Raw genomic sequence first — 12,167 nt, 5'->3', positions numbered from 1 at the left:
CAAGAGCCTGTTCTTTCCCACTATCTTCGTATAACACAAAAGAAAAATCAAGGTATATAGACAGAGTGCCTTCAGAAAGTATTCACACCCCTTGATGTTTTCACATTTTGTTGTGTTACAGCCTGAATTTAAAATGGTTTATATTGACATTTTTTTTGCCACTGATCTTCACATAATTAATGCCCCCTAATGTCAAAGTGGAATTTTTTTTTCACAAATTTTAATAAAACGATTAAAAATGAAATACAGAAATATCTAATTTACACAAGTATTCAACCCCCCCCCCCCCCCCCCCCCCCGAGTCAATACTTCGTCGAAGTACCTTTGGCAGCGATTACAGCTTTAAGTCTTCTTAGCTATGTCTGTATCAGCTCTGCACATCTGAAATTGGGGAGTTTCTCCCATTCTTCCTCACAGATTTGCTCAAGCTCTGCCAAGTTAGATGGGAAGCGTCGGTGAACAGCAATCTTCAAGTCTTTCCACAGATTCTTAATGGGATTCAAATCTGAACTTTGGCTGGGCCACTCAAGGACTTTCACGTTCTTGTTCTGAAGCCATTCCAGTGTTGCTTTGGCTCTATGCTTGGGTTTATTGTCTTGTTGGAATGTAAATCTTCACCGCAGTCTAAGATCTTTTGCACTCTGAAGCAGGTGCTCCTCAAAGATTTGGCTGTATTGATCTCAATTAATTTTTCCCTCTATCTTTACAAGTCTCCCAGTCCCTGCCGCTGAAAAGCATTCCAATAGCATGATGCTGCACCACCATGCTTCACGGCAGGGATGGTGTTAAATGGGTGATGAGCCGTGCTTGGTTTCCGCTCGACGTAGCGCTTTGCATTGTCAGAGTTCAATTTTCGTCTCATCAGGCCACAGAAACATTTGCCTCATGCTCCGAATCTTTAGCGTGCCTTTTTGCAAACCCCAGGTGTGCTGTCATGTGCCTTTTTCTCAGGAGTGACTTCTGTTTGGGCACTCTCCCATAAAGCCTAGATTTGTGAAGTGCTGTATAAACTGTTGTCCTTCTGGCAGGTTCTCCCATTTCAGCCAAGGAACTCTGTAGTTCTATCAGAGTGGTCATTGGGTTCTTGGTCACCTCCCTGCCCAGTGCCCAAGGTCCTTCTTGCCTGTTTGGTCAGACGGCCAGCACTAGGAAGATCAGGGTAGTTCCATATTCTTTCCATTTCCTAATGATTGGGCTCACTGTGCTATTGTGATCTAGCCCTCCTCACAATTCTAGCTTGGATTTCTCCGGACAGTTACTTGGACTTTTTGGTAGCGTTTCTGCTCTGACATGCACTGTCAACTGTGGGACCTCATACAGAAAGGTGTGTTTCGTTCTAAATAATGTCCAATCAATTGTATTAGCCACAGGTGGACTCGAATCACGTTGTAGAGACATCTCAAGAACCACCTTTAGAGGCCATTTTTCCCTGCAGAGCGGGGGTTGGCCTTTTTCAGGCACCGTGGTCCCCTTTTTGAAGCAATGTTTTACAGCCGAATGCTCTTCCTGCCACCAACCCTGTTAGTCGCCTCTTGCGACACACAGGGAATTACCAGCGAACTGGTACTCAATTTGCCGACCTCGGAAGGATGACAGGCTGAGTCAACCCCCCTGGCGTTAATTCAGTGATCGACCGGGATTTGAACCCAGGATTCTAGGATCCAAAGCTGGCACCCTAACCGCTAAGCCAACACCAGGCTCTCAGAAGGATGATCAAAATAAAATTAGATGCACCTGAGCTCAATTTGGAGTGTCATAGCAAAGGGGTTGAATACTTATTGACTCAAGACATTTCAGCTTTTAATCTTTAACTAATTTGTAAATATTTCTCAAAAAAATTCCACTTTTGCATTATGTGTGGATCAGTGACAAAAAAAAATCTCAATTCATTCCATTTTTAATTCTGGCTGTAACACACCGCAAAATGTGTGAATACTTTCTGAAGGAACTGCAAGAGTTTAAATAACCTTTAATTTTGTATTGACAATATTCAGGCGAAAGCTGAAAAGAGATTATATCTCAGCCCTTGAATTGTCAACCGTTGAGGTTTATTAACAGTTACCATTCCAACTCGCAGAAAAATACACATGTTGTAGGATTTCCAAACCTGTCATTCCTCATCACAATACAACCAATGTTCTTGGAAAGGGCACCACTTTTGTTCAACAAAACGCTGGAATCAAACAGAGCCTCTTCCCCTCATGCGGGCTGCAAGAAGCGGGCAGCTGGAAATTGTGTGTAATCCTTCAGGGGCTTTGGTGGATAGATCTTGCGGCCCGCCCAACCACCCTTGCGCTGCCACAGGCCACTGGAGGGACGACGGCCGAGCCAACGACTGCGCCCAGCCTTGCCCAGTTTACGCTGGTTGTGATGGATGTTGGAGACACGGCCCACTGTTGCCATGCATTTTCCATCAACCTGAAGCAAGAAGAAATTCGAGCGAACATTGCTATTTGAGAAAAGCAAGCAAAGAAAGAGAGTTCATATCAAATTTCTCGGTGTAAAGATGAAATTTACCAACAGACATTTATTCGTTTGACTTGGTTATTGCTTTAGCTTTTGGTCAGATTTAGCTGCTTGTTACAATTTCTTGTCTGCGAGCATTTATGATCTTTGCGCTATCTTGGCAGCATTATTTCCCTTCCTTGCTGCAAATTACCCATGACCTAGTGCATGATGTTGGCTGAATACATCTGCCACTCAAAGCTATGACCTGTGAAATGAAGTCGATGGTGATTGATCTAAATTACACATATTTTGCTTTCTCAAAATGACTTGACTGTGTAAGGTGGTGATCATGGCTGCTTCTCCTCCAGACCACATGGCATTGTGGAGGCAAAGGATCATTTTACCTTCACCTGTTCTCTAACAATGAAGTGACTGGTAAGCCATTTTTCTGGACCTAGATGCAAACTTTGCATATGGCATAACTCTTTCCCCCTTGAGAGGAACACACTTCCCACCTGACAATTTATAAATGAACCCATTATCATGGGTTCCGTACCCATGAACGTTCCCATAAATTCCGTACCCATAAATGAACCGTACCCCAACATTTGTTTTTTTTTGGCCAAGCACAATTATTTTCACGTCTTTTTGTTTTTTACTGTTGATATCTTCTCCGTTTGTATGCAGCACAAGACTGTGGGGTAGCATCATTGGCTGAGGGCGTGGCTGTGTCACTGATGCAATGTCCTCTGCTGGTTAGGGCAGGAAATTTGAATTTGGCCAGGGTGCTGGCAATAGCTGGCCTTCCCTTTGCGAAGGAAACCATGGGATCATTAACGTCCACGAGAACCAATGCTGGCAGATTTCTTTCAGTTTACGGTTAAACAGTAGTAGCAACTGTTTAAAAAGGTAATCATATATGTTTGTGGTTTATAATGTTTTTTTGTTTCTGGTAAAAGTTTTCCATGAAACGCCACGATAAGTGATTTATAAACGTTAACATGGCGTTTGTCCAAGGAGGAAACCCCTTGGGGAGAGGGGATATTATTAGTATTAATATCGCTTTGAAAAAAAATTAATATTATGCTATTATCATGAATGTTGCTATTATTTTTGTTATTAAAAGGCGCCTTGGAAAAGCACCACGCTAAGCTATTTTAATATGGCTATACACCTCAACACGCAATTTAGTATTTTTTTTTTTTTGTATACAAAATCGAGGCTCGTGAAAGAGCGAAAAAGTATGCTTCTCACTCACTGATTCTCACTCAAATTTCAACATCACTGTAATGCATATTGTTAAGTTGTTTAAACTTTCTTTATACGAGTACAAGATGACGGGTTGTAATGCTGGATACTCCCAGGTGGTGCTATGCGACACACATTTACATAGAGAGAATTGGGTCTTCCCCCCAAACGGAATATTTGGGGAGCATTATTCCATATTTGGGAGCATTATTTGTCAAATAGGACCATGTTACCACACACCTTGATTTGTTGTTTGGATGGAAGCTGCACAATCACAGAGGTCTTCATATTACGTACAATAAGTCCACAAGTTCCTGAAAGTCGAGAGAGAACCAGAAACAGCACAAGCTTGCCCCTTCATCAACACCAGGACCTATTCTACCGAGTCAATGACCATGTTGTTTCATACCTGCAGCACGTATCAAGGTGGCACCTTTCCCTGGCGTTAACTCAAGGTTATGAATGAGAGTCCCCATAGCAAGAGCACCCACCGGATGAGCATTACCTTCCTTTGCTTCCACTGCAAACAGTACACCATAACATTGCAATCAGCACACACACCATCCTACATCTCCAATTATTCATGAGCTTCCTGGTTGGCTGTGAACTGCAAGTGCCGTTTCACAGTCTACCATGGACCGACTGAGGTATAGTAAAACATGGCTGCCTCAAAATAAATCACTTGTTGCATTTACAGATGAATGCAAAACTGCCATTTGATAAACCCCGAGTGGAGTTTCTACTTCAATACAGTCAAAATATGGCAGTGACGAGTCAGAATTAAATCTGCAGTAACATTAAATGACATTGACGCAACAGTCACATTAGGCCGTGAACCATAAAATGGTCCGTCTCTCCCCGCCTTATTACCTACTCCAAACCCCCTGTACATTTGAATGAAACAGTCCAACTTCAATCTTTGGTTCCAACTCGAGCTCAACTCGCCATTGAATTAAATCTTTTCTGACTCTTCTGTCCCTCTCCTCAATCTCCCTGATGATTTTTCTGGAAATTACCATTGTCAGATATTTTGTCTTCTTGCTCCATTCTTTTTTTGTTTTGTTTACTATTGAATGATTTGAGATATTTGATTAATTTATGGTACACCGAAGTGGCAAAGATGTATGTTAAAAAGGCATGAAAAGTCCGTTGCTGCACAGAGTGGTCAGCGTAATGTGTTGAGAGGGGTAAATACTGTATATTGGCGGAATGGGGTGTAAAAGGAAGGTATGGGGGAATGCTTACTTTTCGTGTCAGCTTCAACAAAAAGTTGAATTTTTTTTTTTAAATTATGGCGGTGTCACTGATAAATTTGCTGTATCATTCTGTTGTATAAACAGATAAACAGTCTGTCGTATGCTGCCTTCTTGAACCACTGTAACCCGTGTGATTGTGTATCTATAATGCTGTCAAAGTTGGGAGTTCCAGTATTTTGAGGTCACAGTGATGTTTATCCAAGTTGATACACAACGCTTTTACTTGCAGGTTGCTGTGCATCCTCCCCTCTTTTCTCTTTTCTCCTCCTCTTCTGTTAGCTCATTTCCTTGCCTTGTTATATCCAATTGTAGCCCCAACGTGCCACTACTTTGCCTTTTCCAACTGCGTCACAATGTTGCCTTTTCATGTTTGACAAACTCACCCTTCCATGTACCTCGAGCTTGTGTCAGTCATGATAATATGCAACTTGAGAGAGAAATGCATTTCAGACTTTCAAAGGATACATTTCAAAATTCCGTTTTTGGCTTGAGGAAAGGAATACGGGTTTGGGTGACCCTATCGAGATATTTGTCATCCATCTTGCATAAATCCAAGGAGTACAGTTTCACTGTAGTAATTATTGACAACTCTTGTCGGTCCGAGAAATGTGGAGTCTTTTCTCCTGTCTATTTTTTCACAAATATCAAAAGAGGCTGATGGAAGAGTTGGACAACAGTGCAATGGCTTAACAGACACAATGGGGAAAGTGAAAACAGTGGGAAACTACAAAGGCACCATGAGACAAGGAGAGGAATTGCAGGAGAAGGATGAAACAGGGTCTCAGCAGACGTAATAAAGGTCAGGAGTGGAAATGGTGTGGAAGTGGGATCACAGTTAATATCCTCTGGGGAAGAGCTCGAGACCAGACTGTTAAAGAAAGTTCCACAAATAAAACAAAAGGGTTGTGAAAGACTTGAGGCAAGGGTTTCGCTTCGACTTGGGGAGAGGAACAAGGAAAGAGTTTCTGACAGAATCCCTTTGCTTGAGGAAAGAAGGCTGACTTGTCTAGAGTAAAGAGGGTCAGTTTTGGCACCATTCTTATGATTTGGAGTAACATTGGTGATCCCTTGGAAGACGATGCAAGCATGTGACCTTAAATGTGCAGATTTAATTGTGAGTCATGGTTAACATCGGATCTATGGGTTACTTTCAGACTGTCACCATTCAGAAGTGTGCTCAATATTAAGAAATACTTACATATATGCAAATAGAACTATCAAAGTTCCGGTATACCAAGTGTCAAGCTGTTACGTACCACTGATCATGCCAATTGCCTGGCTTGTGTTGATTATTTGCCCAGGCTGCATGTTCTCTGTGGCAACAATCCAGCGCTTATGATTTCCACCAGCAACCATTGCAATGTGGCCAGACCTGAAACAGACCCACATGATAAAAACCAAAGAAAAGCAATGAGATTTGATTTTGTGTAAAGTCTCATTATGTGGCGTGTCCAAAATTACGCAATGCAGCCTTGTTGATTTTTAAAATTAAAAAAAGTATTTCGGGGAGAAACATTGTGCTCCGATTAGTGTTATGCAAAGATCGAAATTTGCCATGCACTTGTGCACATGGTTTTTAAACGTTAAAAGTGCAAATTTCCAATAATGGTAATGCGCCTTTTGATCTTAAACCATAGTCTGCTGTCTTGAAGCACTGACAAGGGGTGTTCATAAAGGTGTGTGTGTGTGTGTGTGTGTGTGTGTGTGTGTGTGTGTGTGTGTGTATCCAAATTATAGGAGTATGGTGCCTGCTTGAACTGGCTGAGGTTCAATACAAATGCTCGCCAGCATCTCGCATCAAAAGCTACTCCGACCCGTGCCATTTTGTATATCTTGCCATCACAGACTTGGCATGACCAACACTGTCGTTTCTTTAGGCAAAGAGTAAATAGGAAGAAGGAAGTTTGGGTAAAAAGAATTCACCAACTCACCTGAGAGGGTCATAGCGTACCAACAGCACCTTCTCTGCATATGACTCATTGGCAGAATTATCCACGTCTCTTTCTCGCTTGAAGTCCACCATGCGATACCGCTGCTTATGACCACCACCAATACGATGCAGCCATGCTTTACCTGCCACAGCATTTCAGATTACGATATAATAACTGTATAATCTAGATTCTAGAGCACTGTGGTAATGCATAGCAAATGTGCTATGCATTATTCTGCTCTCTCATTTGCTCCTTGCTCTCTCATTCTGCTCTCATTTGCTCCTTGTGCCCTGTCACTATCTCAAGGTCCAGTTTGGTTCCTGCTCCGAGATTGCACCGTTTTATTTCTGCAGCAGCCTGGAGTTCCACAACCCATACCTACTCCCCTCCCCCCCCCCCCCCCACCCTTCTTGTCAAGTGTGTGTGTGTGTGTGTGTGTGTGTGTGTGTGTGTGTGTGTCAATTGCTTATGGGTTAACTAGTCAATTGCTTACAGGTTAAGGTTCTTGCTTTAGGTGGAAAAACTATGTTTGAGGTTTGCAATTTAAATAAAGTTGAATATGGGATGTTGTAAAATTAACATCATTTACAACAATCGTTTAAATTATTTATATTTAAGTTTAGGAACAACCGATACTGTACAATTAATTAAGTGTGTGTGTGTGTGTATGTGTGTGTGTGTGTGTGTGTGTGTGTGTGTGTGTGTGTGTGTGTGTGTGTGTGTGTGTGTGTGTGTGTGTGTGTGTGTGTGTGTGTGTGTATAAAAGAGAGATAGAATTGTGAGGAACAGAAATGAAAAAACGAGATGTGTGTGTGTGTCTGCACGTGTGAAGATTTGAGCCTCAGGAAATGTTATTTTTGTGTATTTCTATTTATTTCTGTTTATTTTTTTCTATTGTGAATAATTTATTCCATTATTTCTTAAGGAACAGTTTGCCTCGTGTTGCCACCATTTTGTCACGCCGATGATCGAGTTTGTTTGGGCTCTCTGGAGGAATAAATTGGTTGGAATCCTGTTTAATAACCGGCATGGTAATAAGCACAAGCCGCATCACGGGCTGATGTAAACCAATTGGTGTTTTCCGATGTACCTTACTCCGAACAAATAAACAGGACACCTTAACGAAGTAAGCTGAACAGTGATAGTTCAACTTTCCCTAAAGTCCCGGCTTCAGCTTGTGATGGTAACTGCCTCCATTATGGTTCCGTGAAGATACCACTGAGATATCTAAGTCAATGTGTTGACTGATCGTGTGTAAATCATCGCTGGAAACCAAGTGCACACTTCAAATCCCCTTGTATATAGAAATGAAATGGTTCCCTTTTTTTTTTTTAGGTCAATTGTTTTGACCCCTTGCCCTTATTTATGATTTTAAACTGGCAAAGCAGAAAATGTTAAGGACACCATCCCCTCCCCACCCTACCCCCCCCCCCCACCCTCTTACACATAACGATGATGCTCTTTTTTTAAACTTCAAGCAAAATCAAAATGAAGGAATTGCAGGTGTGTTTTCATTGAAAAATTGATCATTCAGTGTTTTAAAAAACGTTAACATTTGAAAAAAAATCCAACGTGACACTTAACCCTAAAAGGACTGGGCTTTTTCAGAGGCTCAAAAGACATGGGGAGGGGAAATGATGCCCCCCTCCTCACCCCCACTAACATTTCAGCTATAGAATGTTCGATCGTCACCAAATTTGGCATGTGCAAAGTATGTTGTTTGTTTTGTTATAGATATGCATAATTTGGTATCAAAAGATGCGCAAGACTCGAAAGAAAAAAGTCACGAAACAGCACTGTGGAATATCGAGTGGTTGCAAAAAAAATTGCGAAATTCATGGAGAGGGGGGGGGGGGGTCGTGAAATCCTTCCCCCACCCCCACTTCTTTTAGGGTTAAAACTCAACAGAAATGTACATTATAAACAAACGCACCACTCCTGTCTCGGCCGCCAGTCTTGTTTCGACCCTTTGCCTGGATTGTGTACTTGGTACGCAGTTTCCAGATGACCTTGTAGATCCCCAGCGTGGCTGATGTGTGCAAAGAGCAAGCACCTGTACAAGAAAAGTTTTGAGGTGGTACTTGAGGCCTGTGAATCTTTGCAGGACCGACCAGGCAGGCAGTCCACTGTGGTGTTATGGTGGTTGATGTTGAGATGAGACGAGGAACCACCGAGATGTGCATTGATGCAATAGCACGGCCCAGGGCAGCTACCGCCATGGTACTGCATGCTGCGTATCAGGACAAGGAAACAGCATGGTTTAACTCCACCATTACAGAAGTAAAACTTTCAAGAATGATTTTCTTAGAAAACTTTGGATAATATGAAACTTTTAATAAGTATTACTGCAGACCTAGATTATGCAAGTTCAAAGTAAACGTCTATACTTTATTAGGCAAATAGAGTATGCAAGCAAGCTCCTGCTTACACAATTAGACGCCCAAATGTGTTTTTTCCTGTCTCCTACCTTGTGAGAGGAGCGGGGGACAAAAAGCGAAAGAATGTTGGGAGATGGGGTGAAGGGTGATCTTATTAGTTGTGTACTCTTGGGCAGGTCCAAAGTGATGCTTTAACAGGAAATCCATCTGTCAGGTATTTCTGCTTCCAAGATAATCTTCCAAGATAAAACCCCAAGCCGAACACGGATGATGTCAAGAGTCCCTCTTCTTCTTCATACTCACCACAGTACACATACAAATGGTAGTATAATCCGAGACTGGCAAGATTATGCAGAGTTAGTGCACTTACATTGAGCTGTCGAACTCGGTTCGATTCCTGATTCAACTATGAAGGTTCAATCGGGTTGATATTTAACCCATAAAGTGCGTTGGGCCATGACCTTGGCTGAGACGTGTATGCAAATGAGTTTAAACTGATGCCAACCCAACCAACGAATCATGACCTTTCTTTCAATGTGTAATACCCAAGTAACGTATGACAGGTTGCTTCTAATTGGTGGAGAAAAGCCGATGACAAAAAAGCATTTCTGGCCTACTAACCAGTAAATCCATCACTTCATGGGTTACCGTGCAGGTGTTTAATCACAAAGTGCTCCATCCCTTGGTGCATTAGTTGGTTCATATTAAATATGCCAAGGTGTCTTTCAAGAAGAGTAGTTTTTATTTTGCAAACATGATCGAGACTCGTGGAAGATCTGGAGCAGAATTGAAGAGAACAAAATGGAAAAAGGGAAAAATCAACAGCAGAGTCGACGTGAGATCAAGGGGAGGGGGAGAAAGACACGTGGAGTGAACAAGATGCACGCAACCTGAATGAATCACAGCAAGAAGAGGAAGGAGAAAGTAGAGATTAAACAGAAAAGGAACAAACCAACCGACAGCTAACAGACAAAAAGAGGTGATGGAGTTATGCTTGTTTGTCCGTACTCTATCCTTTTTTTTAATGTACAGCATCAGGCGATTTTACAAGTCTTTGGTGTGATGAGGTCGGGGTCGGTGCAATGGTTAGAGCGTCCGCTCGGAGTCTCGGAGATCAGCTGGATGAACGCGACACAGGCCAAGTCACACCAAGGACGTTAAAAATGGTACGTGCTGCTTCCTTGCTTGACGTTCAGCATTTATATTGGATAGAGCAAGGACAAGCAACCATAGGTTGGCAACCATTGCGCTGGCTTGGTGGGCCTAATGGCCCCCTCCTGCATCGAATTACATGTCAGAGAACTCGTATTTATCTCGTCGACACCGTGAGCAAATCCCAAGTCATCTCCAGTCGAACGTCAGGCCTGGCTATCCCGTTAACCACTTGGGCCAAAAGCTCTGCAAGGCCAACCCCAAAGGTGGGGATAATTGGGGCTGAGAAAGAACAAAAAAAAGGTAAATTAAAGCAGAATCAAAACAACACTTTCGTAATATCAACGTCCAGATCCCATTACACCCCTTACTGTTTCATTCGGTTTCACCAATCCAGGGCAGATGGAAATGAATCCCCGCACATCAACCCAGACCTTAGACAAAGACGAGATGGATTAGAGGTACGCACGCTCGACTCCAAGCTCTCAAGCCTGGGTTCGAATTCTCGACCTGTAATCTGTATCATCCTTGCATAACACCTCATCATTTAACAGGACAGAGCACGAACAAACGACCCACAGGCGGCAATACCAGCTCAAGCATTGAATGACCTCTTCCAGCATTCATGTTCCTTGTAAAGAAACTCGTGTTATTATTATTATTATTAATAAATAACCACTGATCTGTGCACACATACCAGATAGCATGGGCGCCGCCATTTTTCTCAATAACTTCCGCTTCGGCTTGTGTGCATTTGGATTTAGTAACGATCTTCCCATCAAGGTAACAGTGATTAAACTCAGGGCCTGTTTACAATGCTACTTTACCGAAGTGAGAATAATTGAATCTCAGTTCGGTATTATGCACAATTTGCGAAACCTAACGGCTTTTACACCGCCATGACAGGCGCTTGTAGTACCTGAGTACTGACGGCTGATCGAGGACGAGTCACTATTAATTTACTACTTACTTATTAATTTATTAATTTACACGCAACGGAGGTAAAAATTGCTTACAGAAGGGAAACAGTTTTAGGATTACGGGAGCCCGCGGAACTACGTGACTTCCGGTTAGTGCACCCTTCACGACAACAGTCACGTGATGGATACGTTGAAAACAAACCACAAAGGGGCACGTGCTACAGCCGGAAATTATGGAAACGGTGTGGGTTATTTGATCATAACTCGTTTAATTGTTGTCTGATCTTTAAAATTTTAACTTTCCGATAAGCGAAAAGGAATTCTCTTTCTAACAATATAAAGTTTTATGAAAAATAGAACGAAATGTTTGGTTTAGACCCCTGTGGAAATTTGACGCTCGATTTTGCGGAAATTTTTGGGAAGGTACCGAGGTGTCGTTTTTTACATGTGGAAATACTGTCCGACAAGTCTTAACACAGAACTTTAATTGGCCTAATCCCTCCTTTGTCGAAATGGCCGCATGCTAATTTGTATAATATTGTAGCATACAACAAGAATATATTCAGGTAAGAAAAATAATTAATATTAATTTAGAATGTGATATATATGACTGATTTATTAACAAGTTCAAGTAAGCTTACGTTGTGGCGGACACAAAAGCCCACTGGCGTGGTGACATCATTCCACGCACCAAGTGGGCGGTGGCCACGCCCGAGGGGTAGGCGTGGCCTCATGATATACACCGGGCGACCAGCCCGGAGGAGTTGAGAACTTGAGTGTTACAGGGTAGTCTTACAATAAAGACGTTTATATGTTACCGCTTGTCCGCTTCCT

The 12,167-nt window shown here is 42.3% G+C and overlaps 1 protein-coding gene across 4 annotated transcripts; it reads right to left on the bottom strand.

Annotated features, from left to right (window-relative positions):
• Positions 1-1,881: 1,881 nt before the first annotated feature.
• On the bottom strand, positions 1,882-11,263 carry MRPL2 (mitochondrial ribosomal protein L2). 4 transcript variants are annotated; one of them, XM_068104382.2, is made up of 7 exons: positions 11,111-11,263; positions 8,817-9,113; positions 6,884-7,025; positions 6,209-6,324; positions 4,106-4,216; positions 3,937-4,010; positions 1,882-2,418 (listed from the first exon to the last, which is right to left on the bottom strand). In XM_068104382.2, the coding sequence occupies exons 1-7, from the start codon at positions 11,190-11,192 to the stop codon at positions 2,200-2,202; spliced, it is 1,041 nt and encodes a 346-aa protein (XP_067960483.1). In that variant the 5' UTR covers positions 11,193-11,263; the 3' UTR covers positions 1,882-2,199. The 4 variants fall into 4 exon arrangements, with proteins under 4 accessions (XP_067960483.1, XP_067960485.1, XP_067960486.1 ...); XM_068104384.2 differs by lacking the exon at positions 11,111-11,263 and adding an exon at positions 11,005-11,067; XM_068104385.2 differs by lacking the exon at positions 11,111-11,263 and adding an exon at positions 10,785-10,967.
• Between the last annotated feature and the right edge of the window lie 904 nt (positions 11,264-12,167).

This window comes from Myxine glutinosa, chromosome 9 (genome assembly GCF_964187855.1).
Source record: "Myxine glutinosa chromosome 9, kmMyxGlut1.1, whole genome shotgun sequence".
Classification (NCBI taxonomy): domain Eukaryota; kingdom Metazoa; phylum Chordata; class Myxini; order Myxiniformes; family Myxinidae; genus Myxine; species Myxine glutinosa.
The sequence above is the reverse complement of the archived record's forward strand: the minus strand, read 5'-3'. Positions and strand labels throughout refer to the sequence as shown.

Excerpts from the sequence above, each read along its gene's own strand:
- MRPL2 (XM_068104381.2), bottom strand. The coding sequence starts at position 9,468 with ATGGATTTCCTGTTAAAGCATCACTTTGGACCTGCCCAAGAGTACACA. Across the intron at positions 4,217-6,208 it reads GGCAATTGGCATGATCAGTG|TGGAAGCAAAGGAAGGTAAT; the intron begins GTACGTAACAGC and ends TACTGTTTGCAG. Across the intron at positions 4,011-4,105 it reads CACCTTGATACGTGCTGCAG|GAACTTGTGGACTTATTGTA; the intron begins GTATGAAACAAC and ends CTCGACTTTCAG.